The sequence below is a fragment of the Planococcus citri genome, chromosome 2 (assembly GCF_950023065.1).
Source record: "Planococcus citri chromosome 2, ihPlaCitr1.1, whole genome shotgun sequence".
NCBI lineage: Eukaryota > Metazoa > Arthropoda > Insecta > Hemiptera > Pseudococcidae > Planococcus > Planococcus citri.
In genome coordinates, this window is record NC_088678.1 from 3,798,835 (window position 1) to 3,814,381 (window position 15,547).

Here is a 15,547-nt window from a genome sequence, read left to right on the forward strand (position 1 = left end):
TGCTCTCTTTTGCCAACTCACTATCAGTTTGCTGTGCCTATGACTCTAGCTGCGAGTGCCACCAGCCAACCGACCACAACAGGCAAAGGTATTCCGAAGAATGTAGGTAAGGTATATATATACTTATTACATTGTATATAAATACACACAGGAGCGTGTAAGTAAGTAAAGATGGTGTGTACTATAATGAAAATATAATTATTCTTGTGTCACATTCCGCATAACGAGAAGGGAGAATTCGAGAACGTTTATAGACTTAATATATTTTTCGTTATGAGGGAGATAAACGCCAGTATTTATGTACTTTCAAAAATCAGAAGCGGGAGCAAAAGTAGCTTTTTTCTCCTTGAATAACGAAAACTAACTAAACACCACTTAAGCCAGTTTCTACAGTCCACTCTCTAAATTTGAAACAGTCAATTTCACTGCTTAGCAGTCACGACATTTTGCCTTTTTAAAGCAGTAGTTTTTTTTTACTGCAAAACAGTGAAAAATTACTGAATTGGTCAGTCAAAATGATTTTTTACTGACCAATTCAGTAATTTTTCACTGTTTTGCAGTAAAAAAAAACTACTGCTTGAAAAAGGCAAAATGTCGTGACTGCTAAGCAGTGAAATTGACTGTTTCAAATTTAGAGAGCAAGTGCGAAAAAGTGTCATATGAGTGGACCGTTTTTGGGGACAAAAAAAAAGAGTAGGCTTTTTGTTAGTATCTTATAAACATTCAAGAAAATGGACATTCCGGATTTTTTAGTCGGCACAATTATAGGTCGGGAGCTGTAGCCTCCATTTCTCAGAGTTGGGAGGGGACAACATTTTATTTCAATTGGGTAGAGGACACTCTCCTGAGTATAGATATATATTTTTTTTTGAGTGGGCTCCGGCACAGTTGCGTTTCAGAGCTGTATAAAGGCAATTTTTTGCCAATTTTGGCACTTTTTCGCACAAAAACGGCTTTGTGGAAGTAATAGGGCCATTGGGACAAAAAATACGCTCCTATATGATTGAATCCATTCATCCCACACAGATAGAGACCACCATTGTGAAAATGGCCAGGAAAAAATGTTCAGATCAAATTTGAACAAAGTAGGTCAATTTTAATGAAAATCTTGGTATAGTTGTATGAAAGTTTATCAAACTAGATCAAATTATATCAAGGTGAATAGACTGATCTCACCCAGGCTTGTCTGACTGAACCAAAAAACTGGACCGATGACCGCGACCGGACCCAAAAATGCACACAAGACTGAGTGGACCTGACCAGACCTTGGACCTCTAAAAAAAAATTATGTAAACATTAACCGTACAGATGACCTTTTTCAGAAAAAATAACAGGGGCAGACCGAGACCGAAGACCTTTCTAAAAAATCGAACCAATGACCGTGGTTTGGACCTTCAAAGTTTCAATGATTTGAAAGTAAAAATCCCATTTCTCAACTCATCTTATGTGTTGGGAAGCTTTTTTCTTTCTGAAAAATGAAGACCATTTTTTGGACCTGGGCTGACCCATGACCACGATGAAAATTTCTGGTCTGGACCTGACTGGACCAACCTACAAAGACAAAAAATGCAGAATCGAATGACCGGACTGGACCATTTGAAAGCTCCAAACTAGCCTACAAGCCTGGTCTCACTCTCACCCTTGTTTGATCAATTTAGATCAAGTTTGATATACCTTTTTCGACCGACCTTATTGAGTTAGATCAAATGTTATAAAATTTTATCAACCTATATCAAGTTGTATCAAGAAAGATACACTTGCCCTAGCGTTGTTTGATCAATTTAGATCTAGTTTGATCAAGTTATATGATCAAATATGATATACCTAAGTGATTTGACCAACCCTATTATGTTTGATCAAATGTTATGAAATTTGACCAACCTAGATTAGGTCATATCAAGGAATATACATTGCTCCCAGCGTTTTTTGATCAATTTAGATCAAACGAGATATCCTTATGTCAATCATGTAACCTAATTTGATCAAATTAAAATTAGGTATAGGTATCAAATGTTTCAACCAACCTTACCAAGTTAGATCAAACAACATTCAGATTATTGCATGCACCTGATATACGTAACTTGATCTAATTTAATTTAAAAATTTCAAATTAAGTATGCCAAATTTTTTATCAATATTGATCAAATTTAATCAAACTAAACTACCTACATAAAGACTTTAATCAATGTTAATCATCTCTGATCAATACATTTTTTCTCTTAATTTTCACGAATAAAAAAAATTTAAAAAATTAAAAAAAAGTTGTATTGAGTATGTAGTAGATGGGTTATGCATTCAATTCATGTGTTCGGCCCAATAATTATGCATTGATACAGTTTTCAAAAATATTTTCATTTCATTTTGTTCCCAAAAAAATACTATCTCGTTCAGTATCTATAAAAATGTACAATTCACATTTGGAAAAATTTTCTGAAGTTGATGAATTGGGCAAATTTTTGAAAATCGTCGAAATCTGCTCTTGTATGATAAGCAGTAGGTGAATTTTTCCAAGTCCAGACCTATCAAAGGAGAATATATGAAGAGCTCTATTCCAAAATGGGTTAAGTGAGTCATTTTTCAAAAAAACACGTTTTACGGAGATTTTTACTTCAAAAATGGTTTAAGTCATCGATTTTTCAAAGTAAATTTTTCTACAAACATTTGTTCTATGTCCAAAGAAAGGAAAGGGGCACTGGCCTTTGGAAACAGAACGAATTTTAGCATCAAAAATTTTAAATGAATTTTTTTGGGAAAAAAAAACACTTTGGAATAGAGCTCTTCATATACTCCTGATGTGCCTCAATTAACAAGGAATGGGGTAGCCTAATGGTTAAGGACATGATCTGGAATATGAGAGTTTGTATAGGTACGTTGAATGTTACAACAGACCAAACACCCTTTAAAAAAGTGATACATACAATTTTTTAGCACAAAATTTTCATTACATGCTCAACAAAAATTTTATTGCGATTTTTGTTATTCTCGGGAAATTTTAACCCACTTTACACAATACTTATACACTACCTACCTAACAAGTTTGAGCGATTTACGAAAATCGCAAACAGTTGGTAGCATTGCTGAAATTTAATAATAATAACCTAAGTATATTATCTGTTTATTTTTTCAGAATTTTCGTTGTACATATACTTATCATCTTTACCTATAGGCATCTTAGAAACCTAGAAGCAAGGAAATGATTGGACGTTCGTTTGTTGTAATAACTATATTGATCGCATTTTCGGGATATGCTCTTGGTAAGTAGGTAATTCAAATCATCAGCGAATTAATCCAAGTGCGCAATGGTGAAGTCTAGTGTCGTCAGCTGTAAATAAGGCAACGTCTCAATTATGGGTCAGAGGTCTATAAAATGGGTCAATTTTCAATGTGATCTGTGCCGCAGACAAATAATTTTCAAGTCGCACTACCTACATTTTTTCTGTACAACATGCCTCTATTGATAAATATCTACCTACTTGATCGAAACGTATACTTAATGGGAATGCACTGAATTCAGCCAGCAAAAAACATGCTTTTTATCAAGTCTTTTTTTACCATCAAAATTTGCAAATAAGTAAGTAGGTACTTACTACGTGATTTCAGTGCTTCTATTTTGTTGAAATTTTTACGAGAAATTACAATATTGGAGATTATAAACCACCTACCTAAGTATGATTATCCAATGTTACTCAACACATTTTTATAGAAAAATCGATCAACTAATTTTTGGCACTTGTAACAGTTTTTAAAAGTAAATTTTATGTAAAACGTAACCAGTGGCGTAGCCAGGATTTTCTCAAGGAGGGGACAAAACCAGATTTTTAGGCATGAAAAATTGAAATCAGGGGTAATTTTCTGGAAATCTATTGTGATGTGTGGTGATTTTATGAAAACGAAGGCAAAATTACTGCTCGAGCGAAGCGAGAGCGAAAATTTTTAGAAAAAATGAGTCCAAACAACGAAAAAACGTCCATTTTTGCATGTTTTCTTACAAATTTTCGCTCGCAAGGGGGGGCCATGGCCCCCTTCGGCCCCCCCTTGGCTACGCCACTGAACGTAACCATCATCGTCGTGGTTGCATTAATTCCGCTTTTGCCCACACACGTCACTGTCAGCCACTTTGGATTTAATTTAATCAAATCCCAATAGAGCAAGTTTTCTGATTGTGGCTTTATTGATGCAGGCAGAGCCACTGCTTTAAACTTGCAAACATGTTACAAAATTTTAGTTACCTATCCCATTTGTCCATGGTGACAATGATGACTGGTATTACCCACTCATTACTTACTTCATTGAGTTCATCTTCAAATGTAATTTTTACAGGATTGCATATGTCCTACCCAAATGAGAGTTTTGTCTTTTTTTCTGTGAGAGAAAACATCACTCTTACCTGTACCGGAAACGAAGAAGTCATGTGGGCCGTCCATTGCTCACACAAAGTAAGTTGTCCAGTTCGGAATAGGTATAAGTACCAATACCGACTTTAAATTTGGGGGACCAAAAAATAATTTTAGAGTCGAAAAAATATCATTCCACTCTCCATCTTTCACCTCTGCAAGAAAAAATCTGTGCTTTTCAAGTGAAAAATTCCTATCCATCGGCATGTTTGTTTACAAAACATTTTGAAACCTCCGTGGTTGCACAAGCCTGAGGCAAATTCGTGGAATTTTTCTGATTTTTTTTTGCACTGTTTTCTAATTAAAACGCTCAAAAGAAGGTTATTTCGCATTGCTATTACTCCAAAACTACAAGCGGTCTTCTTTTTTTTCAAATTTTTAGGGCAAAAGGTTGCTTTAAAATGAAATTTTATTGGAACTGAAATTGTAAATTAAGTTCAGAGAAATAACTCTTCTTTAAACTTTTTTTTTTGATTGAAACAGTAATTGTATTTTTTGTAGGGCGAGGCTGGGTTCACTTGGAATGAGGGAGAGGGAGGGACAAATTATCGATAAACGACTTTTTCGAAAAGAAATTGTACTCTGAACACATTTTGCTGGATTTCTAAAACTTTTCATAAAAATCAAAATTGTATAGAGATGTTATTATAAGGAACATTTTTATTGGAAATTGTTTTTCGTAGGAGCCATAGGGAAGATGGTAGGTCAGTTTCTAATAGGGTGCAATTTATCGTTACATTAAAAAAGGGGGTTAGCACGATAAAAATAGGGGGTTATCGCGATAAATAAGTATTCACGATAAAAAAGAGGATTGCACGACAAAAAAGTGTATTTCACAATAAAAAAATGTATTGCACGATTTCTTAAAAAACGAACGATAAATTAGGTGGTATCCACGATATATATGGTAGTAAGAACAATAAAAAATTAACAATTTCCACGAGAAGTTTTCGATGAAATAAACGATAAATAAGTGGTCTCCACGATAAGTAAGGATAAATGAACGATAAAAAGGTGTAAGATTTTCGCGATTAAATAAAAAATGAAGTTTTCTAGTAGGTGCCTACTTCAATAAAGCTTTACGAGATAATGCCGGACGACCTCGTTTACGTTTTTGGCCCAATGGGATCAATTTTGCGGCCAAGGGTGCCTGTACCAGATTTAATCGAATTTGAAGGCCAAGCACATGCTTGCAAGTTAATCTCATTATACTCACTCCTTACTCCAAAGGAACTGTCAACACTCTTACTCCACTCCTACTCCACTCCTTACTCCTATCATTTTTCATTATTTTTCAGGAATTTAGACTCTACAGATATTGAGTGATTGATTATATCCATGAAATGAAGGTGTAAGATGGTAAAAGTGCATCAAAAATTGATAAAATAATATCATTGGCGATAACAAATGAGAAAAACAGTAAAATAATCAAATAAACGAATTAAAAATACGTGAGTAACAGCAACATTTTGATGTAATTAGTCAGTCACAAAATTAAGAGAAAAAGGAGGAGTAAGGAGTTTTGATTTGGCAACACTCCAACTCCACTCCAACTCCTTTTTGAAACAGTGGGAGTACTCCAGCATAGGAGTATGGCTCCACACTACAGCATGGAGTGCTCCTACTCCAAGCATATACTCCTCAAAAAATCTCACTCCTAGCACTCCTTACTCCTACTCTTACTCCACTCTTGCAACACTGATTTGTGGATTTCTTCGAAATTCTTCCACTTCCCTTGCTTAGAATTGTAAGTTTTGACGATTTTCTGCGTGATTGTTGAGTTGAACGTACTTGCAGTAGTATAGAAGACATCGTTTTGTACAATTGACTTATAAGACTTCTGCATGCATGTATGTATGTATGTGGTATGTAATGTACTGTACAAAGATAAACATCACTCACACCGATACAAAAACCCATAAGAATACCTATATTCCTACACCTACACATTTCATTCATAATCACACATGCAGTAACTAATCTAACAGAGAAATTTGTAGTGCCAATGATTTCTTTTGTCAATGAGAAATATCGTGCGAACACTGAAAAATATCGTGCTAACACTGAAAAATATCGTGTATATCAATGAAAATTATCGGGCTAACACCTTTTTCGATGGTTGAAAAATGCTGTGCTCACCACCTAAACTACCGTTACTAAGCCTTGTTTTATCGTTCAGATGGTTATCGTGCTAACCACCTATTTTATCGTTCAATTATATATTTCCCTTTCCAATATTGGTGGGTGAACTCTTGGAAAAGGGCGAAGAGGGGAAAAGGGCAAGGGGCAACGTAATTTTACGCGCCCCAAGGCTTTTGGCTCCAAGTATTGCGACAAGTTTCTATAATTTTGTGAAGAAATACGAATACTCGAACGTTTCTTTTTTTTCTGCTTTTAGGGTATTTATTCAATGAAGGAGGAAAGTCCTTCTCGAAAAATCGTTCAAATAAAAAATGCTACTCTTTTTCATGCGGGAGATTATGCTTGCCATTCAAAGAAGAACACGACGGAGTTTGTGTATATTTACTTAAATCCTGGTAAGGCCTATCATGAACTAGAAATCATTATATTTAATATTTATTTTCACTCAAATACCTACTCATCATTAAAATAAACATCATTAATTTTCTTCCAGATGATTCCGTCATTGAAAGTATGGGGTTTGATCCTCGTGCCGACAGTTATGTAATCCCTCCATGATCAATACAAGACAAGAAGAATATTCATACACATAATAAAATAATCTTAATGATACTCGTAATCGGTACCTGATTGATTTATCCCATCAGCGTATTTTATGGATACTAACTTAAAGTCGCTGATCACGATTTTGATATTATTTTCATCAATGTGTATGCTAATTTAAGGTCGTACATTAGATTACGAATTTGATGTGATTATTACGTTTCAAGGTTGTTTTAAAGATCAAAATGGCTCATTTTTTTGATCCCAAGAATGGATCATTTCCGCGGGAATAAGGAAGCGCCGTCGGGACAATCTGACATCGGAAATGAATTCGCAGTCCCAAAAATCCCCAACAACAAAAATTGCACTCGATTCGACCCAAATTTCAACGGGCCATTTTTAGTGCAATAAAATTTTATTGCACTAAAAATGGCCCGTTGAAATTTGGGTCGAATCGAGTGCAATTTTTGTTGTTGGAGATTTTTGGGACAACGGATTCATTTCCGATGTCAAATTGTCTCGATGACGGCGCTTCCTTATCCTCAAAATGATATTTTTTGTATTACCTAATTAAACACTATTATAATGTACAGGGAGTAAATTATTATACTGATTAAGTTCTTTTAGGTATTGCTGATTACAAATATGTCATCCATTTCACTGCATACTGCGTTTCAAACTTTTAAACTTTGAACTTTTATCTCTTAAATGCCGATATTTGAAAAACTTTGCATTTTGTGGTCAAATGGATGCCGGAAACGGTTTCCTCGTGTCTGTAAACCGTACCTACGACCTTATAGGCCTAATCCGAAATCGCAAAGGCGGAATCATCTGGAAAAAAATTGATGACATTTTATTTTATTGATGAGTATTTGAGAGAAAATAAAAATAGGTACCTAATGATTTCTATAGTTCACGATCATGATAAACCTTACCCGGACGTAAATGAATCTGCACGAACTCTTTCTTGTTCGCGGTTGAATAGCAAACATATTCTCCAATATTATAAGCAGTAGCATTTTTTATTTCCACCAATTTTCGACCACCGCTCTCCTGCTTTATTGAATAAATGCCCTAAAAGCAGAGAAAAAAATAAACGCTTGTGTAAGTAGGTAATGTACCCTATTCGTATTATCTTTCGCGTGAGAGACACAATTTTTTCACATAGATAAGGGGATTTGGTGACATTTTTTCGGGTCTATAAAATTCTTTTCTGGTCCCAACCCTACATGTGCTATAAAGTTGAGACTATTATGGTATATTCAGAACTTATCAATTTACTTCGGATGGGCAAAGAACGGTCCACATGACTTCTTCATCGTATCCAGTACAGATAAGAGTGATGTTTTCTCTGGCAGAAAAATACACGGTACTCATATTTGCGTAAGAAGTATGCAATCCTGTGAAAATAACATTTTGAGGATGAAGTACATATCAATACGTAATGAGTGACATTTTGTTAATTTGTAAAACGAATCCTAAATATAATAATCTATAATCTGTAATCTGTAATATCAAGTATATGTAACCCTCTCTACAAGTTCGCGATGAATGTTAGCAAAATGACATTATTTTTCAACATCAGATTTTTGCCAGAGCAACTGTAGGTATAGGTACCTACGATTTAAACGACTGTTGTTTTTTAGTGATTTTCATATTTTACAATGAAAAACAACGAAAAGCAATCAATCGCGCAGAAATGTACCTGCTTAATTATGTTTCTTTTTATTGAAAAAAATAAGTTTCAAAATAGTCGGAGAGCCTGCTTGAGGATCTATTACACCCCCCCCCCCCCCGGCCGATCCTCCGGGGCAGCTTTTTTCTTAAAGGGAGGAGTACTAAGGAACATTTCTAGCCCTCGTAGTCAGAAAAAAAGTGGGCCTTACAAAATGGCGGCCATTTTGATTAACAGGTCAGCCGAAATCGCAGTTTTTGCGTTCCAAAATAGGACTTGCACCAAATTTTTCAAACCGTACAAAGGTAGATCGAAAGATCAAGCAAAAATTTATCACATGTCAAAATTTCAAGTGCTAAAGTGTCTTTTTTGATTTTTTGTGAATTTTTGAAAATCAAATTTGGGCTAAAAATGAGGGGGAAAATCAAAGTTTTACCAAATTGACCAAGAAAGCTAAAATTTGGGATATATGTAGGTACCCTATTTTCGACATGGCAAATCGATTAGAAACTGTTTCAAACCGTTTTGAGCAGTTCTGGAGCCTCCAGCAGATTTTTGGAACTTGAAATTCCCACAAAGTTACATCAAATGGAGTTGGATAGCCGAAATTTACTCTGAAAACTAAATTGCAGGGGGATTTCAAGTCCTTTTGGAGCCTCCAGCAATGTTTTGAAAATTACTGGAGCCTCCAGTAAATTTTTGAAACTTGAAATTTTCCCAAAATTTCATCAATAATGGAGATGGAAAGCTGAAATTTACTCTACACTCCAATTTTAACACCCTCTAAAGATGACTTCAGGTGGGTTCAAGTCATTTTAGAGCCTCCATCGACTTTTTTGAAAATTACTGGAGCCTCTAGTAGATCTTTGAAACTCGAAATTTCCCCAAAATTTCATGAAACTGAGATGGAGAGTCGAAATTCATTCTGCAAACTAATTTAAATACGCTACGAAGTTGACTGCTGGTGGATTTCAAGTCGTTTTGAAGCCTCCAGCGACTTTTTGAAAGGTCGTATGGTGTTTTTTGGGAAATTGAAATTTCCAAAAAGTGGCTGGAAGGTTCTAAACCATTTGTAACCACCATGTAGTTGACTTCATATTGTATTGAAATTAGTTTGCGAAGTAAATTTCAGCTTGACAACTCTATTTTGGTAAAACGTTGCGAGAATTTCAAGTTTCAAAAATCTACTGGAGGCTCCAGTAATTTTCAAAAAGTTGCTGGAGGCTGCAAAATGACTTGAACCCACCTTAAGTCATCTTCAGAGGGTGTTAAAATTGGAGTGTAGAATAAATATCAGCTTTCCATCGCCATTTGATGAAATTTTGTGAAAATTTAAAGTTTGAGAAATCTGCTGGAGGCTCTAGTAATTTTCAAAAAGTCGCTGGAGGCTCCAAAACGGCTTGAAATTCTCCTGCAGTTGACTTCGTAGCGCATTGAAATTAGTTAGCAAAATAAATTTCAGCTTTCCAACTTGATTTTGATGAAATTTTGTTGGAATTTCAAGTTTCAAAAATCTTCTGGAGGCTCCGGAACTGCTCAAAATGGTTTGAAACAGTTACCAATCGATTTGCCATGTCGAAAATAGGGTATATCCCAAATTTTAGCTTTCTTGGTCAATTTGGTAAAATTTTGATTTTTTTCCCTCATTGTGACCTTAATTTGATTTTAAAAAATTCACCAAAAATCGAAAAACGCCCTTTAGCACTTGAAATTTTGACATGTGATGAATTTTTGCCTGATCTTTCGATCTACCTTTGTACGGTTTAAAAAATTTCGTGCAAGTCCTATGTTGGAACGCAAAATCTGCGATTTCGGCCGACCTGTCAATCAAAATGGCCGCCATTTTGTAAGTAGGGTCACCTTTTTTTTTAGTACAAGAGCTGGAAACGTTCCTTAGGACTCCCCCTTTAAGAAGAAAGTTGTCCCGGGGGATCGACCGGGGGGGGGGGTGCAATAGATCCTTAAGCGGGCTCAAATGACTCATCATTATGCCTCTACCACACAACCCTCTTCAATAAACCAATTTTTCCGAGTGAATAACTACATTATTTAATACTATGGGATGTGAAAACGTGCATTCTGAACTTTGAAGATTCTATCTAAAGTGACCTTTCAATAATTCGATTTGTTCAATATTTCCATTTCTCCTATTGGGAATTTTTTTGTCTCTGTATGTTAGGCAATTAGGCATGTATTAATTCGTTGCTGTTTTGAATTACCTACCAAAAGAATATCCCGAACATGTGGTCAGTACTGCCAATAGAATAAAATAATCTCGAATCATTTTCTTCGTATATGGGGCAATGATGACGCAATCACCAACTCTGAAAAAAAAACCAATAATACTTAGTTTATTTCAGCATCCGCGAGGACATGGGACATTTCACCAATTTTACGCGGTGGTACCCGTTTTAAATGAAGCCAAAAAGAAAATTGAAAGAAAAATGGAATTCGAATCACGAACTTGGAATCTTCAATATTTTGAATCACGAATCATCCTCTATATACTGGCAATTCGAAGCGCCAATTTTTGAAAATCGTTTGAAATACAAATGAACACGTACTTACTAAAATAATCTAAAAAATAATGCTAAACTATCATACCTAACATCGAACAATATGTACAACACCCGCACATAATGTTTTTGTAAAACATATCCAATCATAATTGTATAAAAACTTACTTACCAAAATTCAAAATCTAGCTACCAAAAATACAATAGTCACAAAACCGAATAGGTATACCGGAGTAGAAAGTGTTAAAATGTACAAAAATTATATTGAAAAAAGTATCCACTTTTAGACTCGACGTTGTTTGGTTACTGGTGGCAAAAATATACCTAAATACGTAGTTGGTTTAAGGGTATTCTAGGTACGTTATCGGTAAGTGCAGTGAGTACCCCAACCCATGCCCCAACCTACACTCTTCTGTCCCTTGCAGGTAAGTACAGTGCAGTGATGGCTATATTCCTGGAATGGATTAATAATCTAACTGTTCCTCTTGAATTTCTTTAAACTAACTATTTATGTAGGTATTTTTGCAACCAATTACCTCAATGTGCAAAGTCGAGTCGAAAAGTGGATACTTTTTAGTTTTTTCATCATATTTTTGTACATTTTGACACTTTGTATAACTCCACTATTCGGGGACCTATTATTTTTTTGTGACTATACCTACATATTGATGTGGTATTTTTGGAAGTTAGATTTTGAATTTTGGTAAATCTTTAAGTACATATGTGCAACTAAGATTGGATATGATTTACGAAAACATTATGGGTATGTGTTGAATATTGTTCGATGTGATGATAGTTTAGTACCTAGGTATTCTTTTTTAGATTATTTCAGTACTTGTCCATTTCTTACGTTAGATATTTTTTCAGTTAAAAGTTTGCGTGATTCACGAAAAGCGGAAACAGTTGGTAGCCGCGCTACTTCCTTTTTCAGAATTGTTGTTGCGTCATCTTTACCCCCGAAACCCAGAAACAAAAAAATGATTCGACACTCTTTTATTTTATTAGCAATATGGACTGCATGCTTGGGATATTCTCTTGGTAAGTATGTACGGTATGTAGGTACCTATTACCTAATTTAACAAATCAACGAATTAAAAATCAGCGCATTTTTTCACAAATGGAGGGTGCTTTAGGCAAGTGGTCATCATGAATGGATTTTGCACCCTTACTTCCTAAAACCTTGGTTTTTGATACCCATGCAGTAATTTTTTCAAACCTTTGGGCTAAAATGTTGAAAATGAACTCTACATCGATTAAAACTTCAGGTTTTTTTTGAAACTATTCAATTTAGCAATTAGCACCCCCTTGTTGAGGCCAATTTTGGGTTTTTGTATCAAAAAGTCATTTAAAAAATGAAATCGGTGCCCTTAAGAACCTCCAGAACCAAAGGTTGAACGTTTTTTGCGCAAAACTCTCCAACGTTGACTGGTGATGGTTGCCAGCTGTTCTAGAGCCGAATTTACCATTTTTGTGACTGTTGTAAAGTCAATTTTTGTATCTGGTAATTCTAGTATTTTTAGTGTTTATGTATTCGTAGCTAAAACGATCTTTTTTGTGTGGTGTTTGGTGGTAACACTGACGTTCACATGTTGTACATTCGCGGTAGTTGTAAGTTTTATTCTCTCTTGTCTCTCTCGTTGTAATGGCGTTTGTGTAATTATATTTTTAAATGGTTCTTGCGTTATTTCTTCATCAAATTAAATACAAACACTACAGGTGAAGGGCCCAGTGACATTCTGGTGACCTACTAGTTCGTTTTTCATTGCTTTTCATGCTTTCGTTGTGTTTTAATTTGAATTCGAGCGGAAGTAATGAGTACTCAAACTCAAACTCAAGTTCAGGTGCAACACGTTTTCAATGGGAAAGATTTTTTGGAATGGGAATTCCGAGTCAAGACGCGTTTACGAAGTTTGAATTGTATTACCGCAATCACTGAAGAAGATCCAGACAAACTTTCCGATGGTGTGAAAAATGAGTTGATGGATGCGATTGTTGGTATGCTGGATAATCGTATTTTGGGTGTGGTTATGTCCGCCACATGTCGTTCGAAGTGATGGAGAAATTACGTGCTAGATACGCTCCTTACTCGGCTGTCAAAGGTTCATGAAGGTCAGTTTGAAAGTTGAAACTATGGAAGATTATGTAAACAAAGTATCAACTCTCGTGCATCAGCTGAGAGCTCAAGATGGAAACATCTCCGAATCTGAGCATATTCATTATCTGAAAAATGGTTTAGCTGAGGATTGTTTAGAAGCATGTTCTACAATTCGAGCTGCATTATAGTCTGGTGAAATTTTCGTTGAAGATATCGAGAGTATTATTCTGGAAGAAAAGAAGCCAATCGTTCAGAAAGCAGTAGTTGAAATGAAAATAGCTGAGCCTAGTTCCGGTTTGATGAGAGCAGTGATGGTAGCAGCTACTGTTCCACCTGTGAAAGGTCCTACATGCTACAGGTGTCAGGGGAGCGGTCATTTGGCATTTGGCGAAGTATTGCACTACATATGTGACGCGACCAGCGATACCATACCATATGTCGGCAAAAATTTTTTTCGTTTTATTGTGGTTTCTGGTAGTGTTTTTCTTCCTCTTTTCAATGGTGCAAACAGATTTTCAAAATATTAAAATCTGACAAATTTGCAAAATTTTAAAGTTGCGTATTTTTTGAAATTCAAAAACCAAAATTCTGAGAAAAACGTTTTTGAAAGTTTGGGTTATTTTTGTAACATTTTTAAAAACCAGTGAACAGTATTTTTTTTTTTTTGATTTTCTTCATCTTTTAATGGTTTTACATCATAATTTTTTTTTTTTTTTGACATTTTTTTATGAAAAGCACTTTTGTAAAACCGGTTTTTCACCACTAAAATGACGTGTTTGAGATCGGTGGGTACACCCATTCCAGAGTATAGGCTTCATAGTATATGAATCGACAAAAAAATTTTTTTTTGATATTTTCTGACTTTTTCCATGAAAACGTGATTATCTCAAAAAAAAGTTTTCCGACTTATGGTATGGTATCGCTGGTCGCGTCACATATGGTGAAGATCAGCCTAAATGCAATAAATGTGGCAAGTATGGCCATGAAGAAGTGAAGTGTAAGAGTGCCGAAAACGAAGCTGAAAAAGGGAAACCATCTCTTCTAAGTTTCTACAAAGTGTGCTGAATCATTCCTATCCGCTGAGTAGTTCCTATCCGCTGAGTACTGAGTAGTTTTATTGTTCATTGTGATGTTATTTTTAAGTTGTTTACTTGTCTTGTACCTGTGATTTTTTTGTCATTAATTGTATTTATTCGAAGTTGAGTGCATTTTTTGCGTATTTTTTTATCATGATTTCGACCATTTTATGTTTTTTGTTATCGAACTTTAGTCCATTGTATCGAGCTTACGTGTGTTTTGATTTGTAATCGAGCTGACGTGCGTATCTATTTTTGTATCAACCATTCATTGTATTTTTTAATTTATATTTGCATAGTACTTTCTTATCGTTCGTTCATCAGAACAAAATTGTAGGGGAGTGTTGTTGGAATCTCCTGCAGATTTTCAGTTTTTCAGTTTTCAAAAAAAATTCGCTCACCTTGAATAAGGAAAATGAAATTTCGCTCCTGCATCCAAAAATTTGCTGGACGCTTCAGAAATCAGAACAGCTCGAAACCATCACCAACTGACTCTAGAACTAAACAAAAGAATATAGACTAAATTTTTAGCGTTTTTTGTTTACGCTTTCATAAAGTGAATAGGTAGGTATTTTTTAATTTCTTGCAAAAATAATCGCTGGGGAAAATTTTGGATTTGAACCATTAGATATCTAGGTAAAGTATAGGTAAATACGGCAAGATTCTCAAAATATATGCCTAAATTATTCAAAAGAGTCATAAAGATGATAAATCCAAGTTTTCAGTTGCTGAACTTTATTTTTACTCTACTTTTGAAGCGTTTTTTTGAAAACTGGAAATTTCGAGAATCCGCGGTTAGTTCCAGAACCGATTAAAACCATAAGTAATTGACTCTTCGGGTGGTCAAAGATCGGTTATTAAGTAGGTAATATAACCAAGTTTCAGCCTTTAATGTTCATTTGGTCGAATTTTGATTTTTTTTTCATGAGAAGTGGACCAAATTTGAATTTTCAAAATTTCACCTAAAATCGAAAAATGAATTTTAGAATTGGAAATTTCCACTGGTGGCGTATTTTGAGGTCCACCCTATGATTCCTCTTCGTCTGGTTCAAAATTTTTTGTGCTGGGTGAGATGCTTCCATCATTAGTGATCATAATTCACTCCC

General features: G+C 35.0%; 2 protein-coding genes and 1 long non-coding RNA gene across 6 annotated transcripts in view; 2 read left to right on the forward strand and 1 right to left on the reverse strand.

Annotated features, from left to right (window-relative positions):
* LOC135834234 (uncharacterized) lies at nucleotides 1–8,480 on the forward strand. The gene is made up of 5 exons (XM_065348065.1): nucleotides 1–106; nucleotides 3,128–3,254; nucleotides 4,321–4,436; nucleotides 6,793–6,931; nucleotides 7,030–8,480. Exons 2-5 carry the CDS (start codon nucleotides 3,194–3,196, stop codon nucleotides 7,092–7,094), a joined length of 381 nt encoding a protein of 126 aa, XP_065204137.1. The 5' UTR covers nucleotides 1–106; nucleotides 3,128–3,193; the 3' UTR covers nucleotides 7,095–8,480.
* LOC135834235 (uncharacterized) overlaps nucleotides 6,904–15,547 on the reverse strand; it is a 10,130-nt gene continuing 1,486 nt past the window's right edge. The window contains exons 1-6 of one of the 4 annotated variants that reach the window (XM_065348067.1): nucleotides 11,443–11,593; nucleotides 11,219–11,331; nucleotides 10,978–11,078; nucleotides 8,361–8,479; nucleotides 8,015–8,153; nucleotides 6,904–7,910 (exon numbers count right to left, since the gene is read on the reverse strand). In XM_065348067.1, coding sequence (XP_065204139.1) covers nucleotides 7,882–7,910; nucleotides 8,015–8,153; nucleotides 8,361–8,479; nucleotides 10,978–11,038 — 348 coding nt within the window. In that variant the 5' untranslated portion in view covers nucleotides 11,039–11,078; nucleotides 11,219–11,331; nucleotides 11,443–11,593 and the 3' untranslated portion in view covers nucleotides 6,904–7,881. Of the gene's footprint in view, nucleotides 7,911–8,014; nucleotides 8,154–8,360; nucleotides 8,480–10,977; nucleotides 11,079–11,160; nucleotides 11,183–11,218; nucleotides 11,332–11,442; nucleotides 11,602–15,547 lie in introns of those variants that run through there. The other 3 variants (XM_065348066.1, XM_065348069.1, XM_065348068.1) reach the window with 3 other exon arrangements.
* Nucleotides 11,656–12,945, forward strand: LOC135834236 (uncharacterized). Its single transcript, XR_010556622.1, has 2 exons — nucleotides 11,656–12,033; nucleotides 12,138–12,945. It is a non-coding gene; the product is annotated as an uncharacterized LOC135834236 (long non-coding RNA).

Excerpts from the sequence above, each read along its gene's own strand:
- LOC135834234 (XM_065348065.1), top strand. The coding sequence starts at position 3,194 with ATGATTGGACGTTCGTTTGTTGTAATAACTATATTGATCGCATTTTCG. Across the intron at positions 4,437-6,792 it reads CCGTCCATTGCTCACACAAA|GGTATTTATTCAATGAAGGA; the intron begins GTAAGTTGTCCA and ends TTCTGCTTTTAG. Across the intron at positions 6,932-7,029 it reads GTATATTTACTTAAATCCTG|ATGATTCCGTCATTGAAAGT; the intron begins GTAAGGCCTATC and ends ATTTTCTTCCAG.